This window comes from Ixodes scapularis, unplaced genomic scaffold, assembly GCF_016920785.2.
Source record: "Ixodes scapularis isolate PalLabHiFi unplaced genomic scaffold, ASM1692078v2 PGA_scaffold7__128_contigs__length_106722199, whole genome shotgun sequence".
Taxonomy (NCBI): Eukaryota; Metazoa; Arthropoda; class Arachnida; order Ixodida; family Ixodidae; genus Ixodes; species Ixodes scapularis.
Genome location: NW_024609882.1, coordinates 22,616,213 through 22,628,271, shown reverse-complemented (window position 1 = coordinate 22,628,271; position 12,059 = coordinate 22,616,213). Strand labels below are relative to the sequence as shown.

Here is a 12,059-nt window from a genome sequence, read left to right as displayed (position 1 = left end):
TTTTCCTTAAAAACAATTGCCAAATCTGGTTTCGTTTCAACTTCTTAATTAACACATAAAGGTTAAAAAAAAAAAACGCTCCTTCCACCTTTCACCTTGGGAAAGACATCCACGGGCTACGTATACATTGAAAACCTCGGCCGAGTCCAACGGGGAAATAATTGCGTTCACCTCATCCACACCATCTGCCAGTTCTGCTTTCACGTCTCGTGCGCACGCAGGTAAGTGGTCTCAGACATGAAGGGTGACTTGCGGAAGATGGGCTCGTCGTCCATGTGCTCCACGAGAACGTCGGCCTTCACTTCCAGCGTCACCTTGTGGAACTCGCGAACGAAGGTGAAGAAGAAGAGCACCAGGCACAGGCCGAGCAACCACTCGAACGTCGCTGACGCCACTAGCAGCGGGAATCCCTGCGCATGAGAAGGAAGAACCTCTTACAATCGATAAATCTCTCTCGAAAGTCGCGTGCACATTGGTGAAAGGTCTGAAGCACTGCACAATGCCGGAACAAGCGACACCACAGAACGTGAGATTCTAAAACTACGTAAGCTAGATGAAGTGGCATTAGTAGCGTTTCCGGGGTTCCAAAATTGCCGGTGTCTTTTGTGTCCGCCATTGTGCGCTGCGCTTAGAGTATCGGCACTCCGTTCCCCGACACTGTTGTGGGCGCCGCCATTTTGGTGCTTGTGCAGAGCAGACGCAACTGCCAATCGTAAGAATTCAAAAGTGCGACTTCCCCAGCATTACATTCGGTGTTAGGAAGCTCATGTAATATTGCATTGCTATGTCGCGAACTGTTTAAACATTTCTGGAGGAGGAAAAAGTTTCTGGTGATTTCAGTGAAAGCTTCAGATAATTGGCAACCATGATTTTAGGCCACAAGATTGGAAAGTGTCGTTACTCCGAAGCGTAATTTATTTAGTGGTACTAGTGTCACACATTTACTGGGCTTGACGATACATGTTGTTGGGCTAGTTGTTGTATGATACGGAGGAAACGTGTATGTGCGAAACGGAGGCTAGTACGAAAGAAAGGGGCACAGACAGGACAACTTTGTTTTTAATCCCACGTGACTAGGGCATTAACAAAGCAGTTCGCTAGCGGACAGTCCTGTGGGATTTACTTAAATCACGCGCGCTTTCTTAAAAGCTAAAAAAAACTAGACATACAAAGTGTACCTCGACTGAAATGACACGATGGGATGTTTTCTCAACATGTCCTACAACTTTTGTATTCAATGGCGTGTACACAAATAGTATTTAAAAATTTAACTAATTAATTTGTTATTCACCCAGTTTCGTACATCGCAAAAATAGAATCTCGATACGGCAGAAGCGCGTTGGATCGACATGCGTAGCGCGCTCCAGCTTTTTTTTTTTTTTTTTTTAATACTGGCACAAGTTAGCTCGAACACCCTGTATGACTCATGAATAAGATCAGATACATTTATTTAAAAGGGAAGTCATGCAAGTCACTCTAATAGAGTGACATTATGACGATACAAATAAGATAACTTAAAGAGCAAGTAATACAATTCTGGCCGCTGCCTTCCTGTCCTGCCCCAGCAATGTACTTGTCCGACTGCATTTTTGTATACCGCGGTGTCTCGGGCTGGTTAATTTGACTAGAAAAATATAAACATGCACAATCGAATTTGTGTACTTATTGGCAAGATCAGCATTCTGAAATGAAGTTAACAAGTGTCAATCTTTAACAATTCTAGCTGGAGCCATAACGGCGTCTTGCAACAAGAAATAAAGTCGTGCAGGTGTGCTTCTATTCGCACAATCGGACCTCGACCGAGTATAGCTAGTGATCACGCAGGTTAGATCTGATATATCAATTCTCGACATGAACTACACATACCTCATCTGAAGGCTGCTTCTGCTTCAGGGGATGCGTGTAATTCTGGCTGTACCACTGTTGTTTTCCGATGGGAGAAAGAATAGCCACTGCAAAAGATAAATAATATGGCTAGATATAGCTTACTTATATTTCAAGAGCATGTATCACGCCTGCAAACAGGGGGATTGCCTTTAAAGAGCATGTATCACGCCTGCAAACAGGGGGATTGCCTTTATGTTAGCAACAACGTAACACTTGAAACAATGTGAAAATATATATGTAAATATTTTTGTCAAAGCAGTAAATATTAAAAAAAAACATTTGTAACACTATACATGGATGGATGGATGTTGGATGGACGTTAATGACTATAACCCTTTGTAAAGAGTGGTAGCTTGCGCCACCTAGCTTCAGTTTAGAAAAAACAAACACGATTTTTCCCGCCTAAGCCAATTTTCTCCCCCTAACTATCACCAGGCATTCCACAAAATATTTATTCGATTTTTAACTCTGTTAAATATTTCATGTATTTTGAATAATCATTCTATTGGTAGTCACAATAAAATGTGAAAGGTGGTGTCACAAATACATAAAACAAATGATTTACAAACTTTGAAACCAATCAGTTTTAAACCACAATTAAATGAACCAACGCTGTTGCATTATGCACAATTATATAAACACAGATTTACTCTGTATATGGCACTTCGTTCTAATTAAAGTACACGTATAAGTCTACCTCTTTTTCTGCAAGCTTATCGCAGTGCGCATGTTTCCTAAATTCCCATGGCAAGCCCATCAGAATTCCTTACACAAAATGTTGAAAATAGAATATGACTAAAATCATACATACTGATCAGAACAGCAAGACCAGACAAGATCGTGATTGTCAATCGCACGAAAAAAATTCGCCTTCCATTGAAGGAGGGAAACATCCAAAATGTGATCACCGTTTGCATCACCTGCGGAAAAAAAAAAAAAAAGAAAACTTTCAGCCTTTCCACTCTGGTGAACGTGGAAGAGCAGCGGAGCTGTACTATGTGCCGCCATCTATAAGCAACGGCGGCAATCAGAAAACCGGTAAGCCGGTTATCTGGTTGCCACCGTCGCTCATAGGTGGCGCTAGTTGTCCAGAGGGTTGTGTCGAGGTTTATTTGTCCACAGACACGAAACTGAAAAAACTAATCCTCACAGCTCCGCTAAAAAAAAAAAAAAAACGCGAGTGAAGAAAAGATGCAATTAGATCCAATATGTTAAAACAGTTCAGGTATTCTTACCTGATAGCCGAACATCCCAAAGAAGAGCACATTAGCTGACACAGCATGCGCGGTTGGGACGGTGCCCAACTGAAAGAGATGTGGGAAAAGCAGCTCTAGTACATTATTTAGTCCGCACATAACTAAAACAGCAACACTGTATTGAAAGGTACAGCCTTGTAAAGAAATAATCAAGAGCAACTGCACTTTCGCAAATAGACATCATAAATTTACCGAAAGGTCAAAATAAAGCGAGATTATACTGTCATGCAAAATGACAGACAGAGTGGCGACCCATATCAGATGTTGATGGTGACGTACCAGGTGTTCATTCATTGATCCAGATTGCACTGGCAGCTGAGGATATTATTGGACGTCTGGCTTGTCACAGTACATCACCCATTCTCATTTCAATCTGATGCGCGAACCTAACGTAGTAACCCCATTAATATCAGTCCGCGTTGTTCGGGGTGCTTTTATCTGCACCATATCACGAATATTTGATTGTGTTTGTACGCAAAAGCGGTACACGCATGAAGATAATTTGTGGGCTTAGAATTTTAAAAGCACAAATATCGAGATATTTATAAAATGTCAAGGTGCCCAAAACCCATTAGTGTACATATAATGGCTACAAAAAACAAATTTTTAAAAAAGGTCTACTCGGCGTCTACATTCCAATAATATCTGCTGAAGACAAAAAGTGAAGTTATCCGAAATGAGGGGAGGGGGGCTGAAGAAACCTACAGGAAAAGCCGCCACGGACGCCATGCCGAGACAGGAGACGACAGCGGTGAGTGCCGAAGCGCCGTTGAGAGCATCCAGCCGCTTGCTGTAGGCGGCGTTCAAGGCCTGGACAGTCTGGAACCTCACCAGGACACTCATGAGACCTGAAGAAGGTTCGGCAACAAGGATAGCGTCGTGAAAAGCCTGCCCCCGTCGAAAGGTAATGGCTTTCCGGAAACCCTTTAAAACCTATATGTAAGCGCATTAAAATTATTAAACGATTCACTCGACACACAAATGCGTAATAAAAAAGAGAAGTTATGATTTAGTGTTCATGTTTTTTTGTGCAAAATACGAGCAACCGTTACAAACCAGATCCCTTTGCTTTGCTGCAATACTATGAACTATTATGACGCAGTTGCAGCGACCTGCGCCTTAAAATATGCATCACATGCAGGGAGTACCTAAATAAATAACACGCTTTTTTAAATTTATTTTTAAGGATAATTACGTTTTCATGGTAATAAAACCCGAGACTAGAAACACAGAATGGGACGAACACAATACAACGTGTTGTGTTGTGTTCGTCCTCTTCTGTGTTCCCGAGTCTCGGGTTTTATTACCATGAATTATCACCAGCTCGTTTGTTTTGTTAAGTATTATTGCAATTACGTTTTGCCGAAATGACGGAACGTAGAGCCAGAAGTTGGGCGCAGACACAAAAGTCCAGAAATTGGAGTTATTTGATTTTGAATATAAAGTGACTTAATTCTATTTCATAATCAAAACATCTGTTTGCAGACTGTCTTTTCTATGATAAACAAGCGGTCTGACCCCGGCTTCACGCTACATTCGGGCCCCGACTAGGCATCCGATGACGCATCGTTAAGCTTTAAGATGACAAAAAACACGCGGTTTACTATTCGTCCAGGCATCCAGTTTAGGCACTTTAAACGCGCCCGATTACAGCTGCCATTGTTTACCTTCTCTTGTCTTACTTGAAGCGACACTGACAGGGTATTTATGCTCGCCGAGGTTTTTTTTTAGTTGTACATGGCATATGAGAGCCCAATTACCCAGAACAGAATTAGTAACTCAAAATTCCTTTCTTTTTTTTTTTTTTTTTCGAAAATTGCCGATTAAGAACTGGCCAGTTTGAGTCACGCTCACTCTCTTCTTCGTGGTCGCGGGCCATTCCCTAAGATTTAGACAAAACCACCAAATTTAATCAAAATCGGGGGTCACTAAAGGCACACACTCACTACTAAAAATAGAAAAAAAAAGAAAAAAAGATGAAACCCATTTTTGTGGTTTCTAAAAAACTGCGAATACGTTAATTAAAAAAAAAGTTGCACAGAAAGCGGAAGCATTCTGTGCATTCACAGCGTAATTCTCAGCATGGCGTCGCATCGGTCGCATAGCGTATCGTGGGTCTCGCGGGCTGGACGGCTGGTCGGCGATGGCAGCGGACGACAGGCGTCGAACTTCTACCTCAGAACTGTCGTTCGTGGTACCGGCGAATGTGTCTTCCTTCGAACGAGAAATTTTATACCGACCACAAGAATTGGGATTCATTCCGTACGACACGCACTGAAACCTATATCCTGCTGTGGTAATCATGAAGTGAAGTAAGCGAAATAAAAGAAAACAAAAACTGAAGGTTGGTTATGGCAGCGCTCATGCACAGCTGCTTAAAAACGTCTATCGTCGAAACCGCTTTTTTTTTTTTTTTTTCATGCAGATAGCAGATAGTTTATATCATTGGAGCAGATGGTTCCGCTGAGAAATGGTTTCTCGTACTTAGTGCAAGGAGAACACAAAATATTGCATCACAAACGTTAATCCCGACGGAAATCTGATGTAATGCGTTTTAACCTCAATGTAACGGGCAGATAGTGAAGCCTCGTGAAAAACATGCCTGTCGCGTCACCTATTTGGAAGCCTATCTTGAAAAGGCTGATCAGTACAAACGCTAGAACAATCAAGAGCTAACGTGACCATACCCGACGATCACAAACGATAACTTTCAACAATGTAATCAGTCAAGGGTGACGGCCTATTTATCGGAAGACTATACTCCTTCCCACATATACGATCGCTACAAGCCTTTCCAGCCAATCCAGTGCTGAGTACGCATCACGTGACTGCGCACCCCACGTGTGCAGTCACGCTATAAACATAGCACGCATGCTGCGACCCTCCCAGCGTCACGTGACAGTCAGAGAGCATCAGATTGACTATACTTCGTCTAGCCAGGAATCGGAACGCAAGCCGGCCGCCTGAGCAATGGCTAGCTTTTGTTTGTTCCTAATTGTGACCGAAAAGTGAACCTCGTGGGTGATAAAAAAAGAGCGACATGGGTGACTTACCGAGCGTGACCGAGATGAAGAGGCATAAGGAGAAAAAACCGCTCTGTGGAGGATCCGCCCCAGCTTCACTAAAAGGAAATTCCGACCAAGTCAGATTAGTATTTGTTACGCGCAAATGACAGTACCGCGATGTATCATTACAAATTAACGGCAGATTTTAAGACACCCCGGAAAATTGGTACCAGACACGTGTCAGTCTTAGCACGGTCCTGGTTTTATGAAGGTTCCATTAAAAACGTATTTTCAAGTATTAATTATCACTCTACCGATTTTCAATTGAAAAACATAGAATATATATATAGAGAGAGAGAGAAAGAGAGAGAGAGATAGAGATATAGATTAGAAACAAATTCACAAGACCTTTGCGCAAAAGCAATTTTTTCATCCCTCCGTTTATAGTTCTTGATTTTGCTCATTGGGATCCTGATTTCTTCGTAAATATACAAGTTGAACAAGATACATGTTTTCCACGTCCCAATACTCAGGAACGAATCAATTTATGCTTTAGAACCTATTTATCTATATCACAATAGTATCATTCCCACAGCGGGAAATAATGATAGGGGTGAGCAACAGGAAACAAAACAATAATTACAAAAAAACGTCAACTCTACACACATAAAAATAACGTTCTAGTTTTGAACGAAGACCCTTCATGAAGCACCGCAGTTTGTACTCAAAATAACTATAAGCTGAATGACAACGATGTGTAGAACATTGACCACTAAGTTCGTCTTATTCGTGTAAAAAGGCTTTGTGAATGGATCTGTGAACGGCACACCGGTACACGTGAAATAAGTGTTGTATCACCTCGGTGGTACTAAAATTTCTGCGCAAAATGACGCGAGCACACGTCAAGGGAAGCCTCCCAGGCAGTGGCAAAAGGCAACGTCATGAATGTAAGGCGAAAATTTAGGTAAACTGGCTAGTGACGAACGCTGTAGAGTTAACAACTCTAAGCCAGTGCCGGCGTGAAAATTAACAAAAAAATAAAAAAAGTGATTTCAAAACCTCGAAAGGAAATTTAAAAAAAGAAAAAAAAGGATATCTCGAGTTAGAAGCTAGAGAGAGAGAGAGAGAGAGAGAGAGTTGTTTATTTAGAAACACGAAGATGTCAACCTGAATAAGTGCTTACTTTCTACTTCGCGAAAAAATAAAAGGGGCGGAGAGGTGCCTAAACATTCCAAAATAAAGAAAAACGAAGAGAAACCACTATCTCTAAATTTAAAATTTGCGCCTCGCCGAAATACTGTAACCACCAAACAGAATTCCAAATATATGAGGCATTACAAGACCCCTAGCGCCATCCCATATCTGGTTTGCTAACTTCTCGTTGCGGGGCCGCAAAGCTTCGCCGGGAATTTTCAAATAGAGTGCCACAGGCGGCGCTACTTGAATAGACCCTTTCAGAAATTCAGTGCCATCTGGTGGCTGAAATGGCGGTTTAACTTTTGCCATACGAATGGCGGCAATGAACCCGTAGCCTGCAGTATTTTATCGGGCACCGTCACTTTTGCATGTCAACGGCACACGAGAAAAAACTTTTCGCTATCCAGGTTTTTCTGGATCATCTCTTCCAGTGTCGATTCCCACAACGATGCAACCAGTCAGAACGAAGCGCCAACCCAAACAGACGCCTTGATAAAGTTCTATAAGTCAAGGGGTTTCAAAGTCGATTTTGTGCCACTAACAGGTTCATTGGGCTCGGATTGGAAAAATGAACACTTACGCAGCGCTTGCATTCAATTCCGGTTTCGCAACGCGCTAACGTCTAGAATGTATTGGACTCGAATCCTCAGCTTAGGAGTATCTTCAACATGTTCCTTCATCAGTAGATCGAAAGCCGCCATTGGTATGGCACATATGCCATTTTTCAGATGATGATGATAGTGATCAAAGTGGCCAGACTGAATTTCGGAAAGGGTCTATTCCTCGGCTATGCTCGGCTTCAGGGTGTCTAGTCCGAGCAGATACAATTACCGCGCATTCCGTGTACTGATCTAAAGAGCATATGGTGATTGCAGGTGCCATACATGTCGAAGCGATTTCCATCATGTGTGAAACCACACAAAAATTATCAAGCTGAAGCTCAGGAGATCAGTAACTCGGTTGAGAATGTTTGGAAGAAGTCCTGCTTATCTTTTTTTCTTCTTTTTTTTTCCTTCATCAGTTATCTCAAGCGTCACACCCAACAGAAGATATTTTCGCTGTTGAAAGCTGACATTCTCAAGTGTATATACGTCATAGCCGTAAGGGCTATCCCCGATTGAAATGTAATGCGGCAACACTTTCTCCACCTAGCATAGAATTAAGTTACAAACGAAATTACTAGATCGCTTATGTATTGAGTCACATTTAGCTAGTCTCAAGCATTAGTAACATTTCAATTACCTTATTTAATTTAAAATCCGCGACGTCCGGCCTACGAAGGCCGCAATTTCCTGAGTATATTATTCAGTTCCCAATGACGAAAAAGATGGCGACGCAATTTCGTTTCAATTGGACGCACGATGTATTTTGAGCCATTGACATAAAAAACGTAGAAATCATCGGTGAAGCTGGAACAACGCGTGGTGAGTAAAATATCTTACGTGAATAACGTCAATATGGAGGCTCGCGGTGTACTCTGTTTTACATTCATCCCAGCCAATGCTACGCACCAATCAAACTAACCAGGCAGCGTCAAAAACGAAACGTCACGGCGCTCGTTGTCGTCACGTGATCACCGGCTGAACCAATAGGGTGCAGGGCTTGCGCTATGAGTCCTAGTGTTTATAACAGGAGCGATTGTGCTTGTGTATTCTCGCCTCTGAATGCGCCCGATTTAAGATGAAACGAAGTGTATACTAAAGTGCGACAAAACTAATTCCCCATCTTCAAGTGCGTTCAGTTTAACGGAATAAATTGAACGTGCAGTTCTCACGGGGGGGGGGGGGGGGGGGGGGTAGTTTAAAGTGAAATACTCTCAGATACTTAAATAGCTATTGCAACAGTAGTACATCATATTAAGAAAACAAAAATAAACCTACTGATATAAACATGTGTCATCAAAGTACTCCCATCAGGGTATGAAGGGCTTCTTAAGTTCCAAAATACGTGGTCAGGCACAGGAAATATAACGTTATGCAAAAAACTATATTTTTTTTATCTCAAAAGCCTTAGTTCGGTCCTTTTTTTTTTCTCGAGCATTTAGTATAAGAGTATTACAATATGTTTACTAAGATTCTACGAAAGAAACCGGTGCGAGTGAGTTGTGTCTGGTTTTTAGTTCGCACGAACATTTCGTCAAATCGTTTCCTAGCACGGAGTAGCGAACTGGCAATATTCAGTATGGTCAACCTATATCTTAATAACGATTTTCGTCTCTCATAAGTTGCTGATGCGTAGCTAGTTGTCAGTCACCATTCAAACATATCCGCGATGTTAACAGTGCGTATGTGTCCGGGGGGGCGTTTGAACGAACAGAATCGAACTTACAATAATCAGACCTAAATGCGCAATACAGAAGCCGCTGCCATATCAAATGATGGGTGTCTCTTGACGTTAGATGGACACCCATCAATAGTCTGTACGAATACTCTCTCGAATCGAATAGCGCAGCGCAATCCCTAGCTTCAATACTGCAAAGAGATTCATTACGTTGCGAGTTTCCTTAGTACTGTGAAGGTTATGAATGACGCAGCAGTGCTATTTATTCAATTCAAACCACTGTTCGCCCCCCCCCCCCCCCTAATCATAAGTGAAGTTAGGAGCGCAGCGTCCTATCTAGCTCTCAGCAAGCACCCAATCTCTAACATCATCAAGTGAACTGTAGAAACAAAAGAAGAAATGCGACTGAACGACACCACGAGCCCTTCAAGCTGCGGTTAGTAACGCAGGTAAGACAAACCGAGCTACGACATCAACTCACCTGACAAAGGGCACGTAAGGTGTGACATCACCACGCAGCATCGCCCAGACGAAGGTCAGAAGGCAACTCCCGGACAACATGACGCCGAAGGAGAGAGGTATCCATCCCACGCCGACGTGCCTCATGGCAGCTGGTCTGTAGCACGCCCGACCAACGTGCCCAGACGACGAGTCCTCGGACTGTCCTTGCAGTCCTCTCAATAGACAGCCTCAACAGCTCCAATCTCTCATACGGTCACGCGACGCTCTACTTTCCGCCCTTAGAAACACGGGGAGTGTGTTGTCTTCCGTGGGGAAAGCAACGGGCGCGAAAAGCGGAGTCTACGGTGTCGGCTCAATTCACCCGTCGAAACAAGCTGAACGATACTCTCGAAGGCAGTATGGTGCAACAAACACGAAATCAATAGGCAAGCGTAGAAGGTCGAACGTATTGGTCGGACGGCCGATGTCGAAGGATGAGAGAAGAGATAAGCCTGATAGGAAGGACCGCCCCATACAAAACGGCAAGATAAAAACTGTCCGGAGATGGCTCCAGTGATAGACGCGGAGATATGTCGATGACGCCGTACCGCATCGATGACAGCTTTGACGTTGCCGATTGCCAACCACAGTGAATACGCTCATCTCCAGGTGCACGCGAAAACTGCTGCCCCTCAAGTACGGCAGCATGAATTATCCCGTTTGCGAAATATAGAAAAGGCTTTCGTGGTCCAGCATTAGAGCTTAACAAAGCTGCAAAACAAAAGTTACGCTCTGTACGTTTTTGTAGTATGAAGTCTAACGATACTTGGCGCGATGAATTCGGCGGCCGTGATTAGGCGGTGCAGTGCTTGACCTTAGCAACGTCCAATCACGGCGGTCGAGTTCCTCGACAACTTTTTCGTCAAGTGTCCAGATTTAAGACATGGTACTGCGAATATAACTCCGCACATTAAACTGCTGGCAAGTTCCGAACTCTCTATTGTTGTCGACAAACTTCGGTTAGTTTGTTTTATGTATATAAGTGCGACGCGAGAAATCAATCCATTTTAAATACAAAACCGCAAAGAACAAGGATAGAAGAAAGATACGAGCAGGACAAGCGCTCGTCCTGTTAGTGTCTTGTTCTGTGCTTGTCCTTTGCGCTTTTGTATTTAAGAACTTTACCCTACTATCGTAACAGTTATTTTTTTTTAATCAGTCCATTCTGAAATGACGTCATTTGTTTCCGCCGTATTGCTCTAAAGGGCCAGATTGGGCTATTCATAGCCAAACTGGGCTACTTCTTGATGATGATGAAATTAATGGAAAGGTGCAAGCGAGCTGGACAAGAATAACAATAATCCCTGGACAAGGTTAACAAAGGAGGCAAAGGACAAACAAAAATCTCCAAACGCAGTTAGGTAACTGGTGTGCGACTGAAAAAGTCCGCCTGGTCCTGGTATCGAACCAGGGACCTACCTCTCCGTTTGCTCTACTGACGCCTAACTCCTGGTTAGCTCTGTTGGTAGAGCACTCCACTGGAAATGGGGAGGTCCCTGGTTCGATACCACAGGACCAGGCGAATTTTCTCAGTCATGCACCAGTCACCTAGCTGTGTTTGGAGAATTGTGTTGTCCTTTGTTCCCCTTCTCCAGGGAGTATTATCGCTGGCGTCGAAATTCGGGGGTTGGTTATGTGGCTACTTTTGGGCTACTTCTAATTCTTGCTTGGCTGCGGCGGGAAAGAAGCAATATCACTTGTCAACTCCTCAGGTTAGCGGTCCCAAGTTCGCAGGTCAGCAGTCATTTGAAACTAGCCGATTTGACTCGATTCGGCTAGTCTCACATAACTGCTAACCTGTGGTCACTTCACGTGCATCCTGGAGTTGCGAATATACACAAACGCAAACCGACGTAACGCACGGTCAATTAAACCGGCTAATTCAATGCGCATGCGCCTGTTGGTGCAGCTTCGAACCCTTCGAAACGGAAAC

The 12,059-nt window shown here is 43.3% G+C and overlaps 1 protein-coding gene across 1 annotated transcript; it reads right to left on the bottom strand.

Moving 5' to 3' along the window:
- LOC115314469 (DNA damage-regulated autophagy modulator protein 1) lies at positions 1 to 10,553 on the bottom strand. The gene is made up of 7 exons (XM_029973625.4): positions 10,107 to 10,553; positions 6,197 to 6,264; positions 3,849 to 3,991; positions 3,123 to 3,191; positions 2,699 to 2,807; positions 1,867 to 1,952; positions 1 to 410 (listed from the first exon to the last, which is right to left on the bottom strand). Exons 1-7 carry the CDS (start codon positions 10,229 to 10,231, stop codon positions 201 to 203), a joined length of 810 nt encoding a protein of 269 aa, XP_029829485.1. The 5' UTR covers positions 10,232 to 10,553; the 3' UTR covers positions 1 to 200.
- Positions 10,554 to 12,059: the final 1,506 nt, after the last annotated feature.

Bases quoted from the DNA above. Each gene is read 5' to 3' on its own strand.
- LOC115314469 (XM_029973625.4), bottom strand. From the start codon at position 10,231: ATGAGGCACGTCGGCGTGGGATGGATACCTCTCTCCTTCGGCGTCATG. The intron at 3,192-3,848 runs GTAGGTTTCTTC...CATCTCTTTCAG, and splicing joins CGTCCGTGGCGGCTTTTCCT to TTGGGCACCGTCCCAACCGC. The intron at 411-1,866 runs GTATGTGTAGTT...TCTCATGCGCAG, and splicing joins AGAAGCAGCCTTCAGATGAG to GGATTCCCGCTGCTAGTGGC.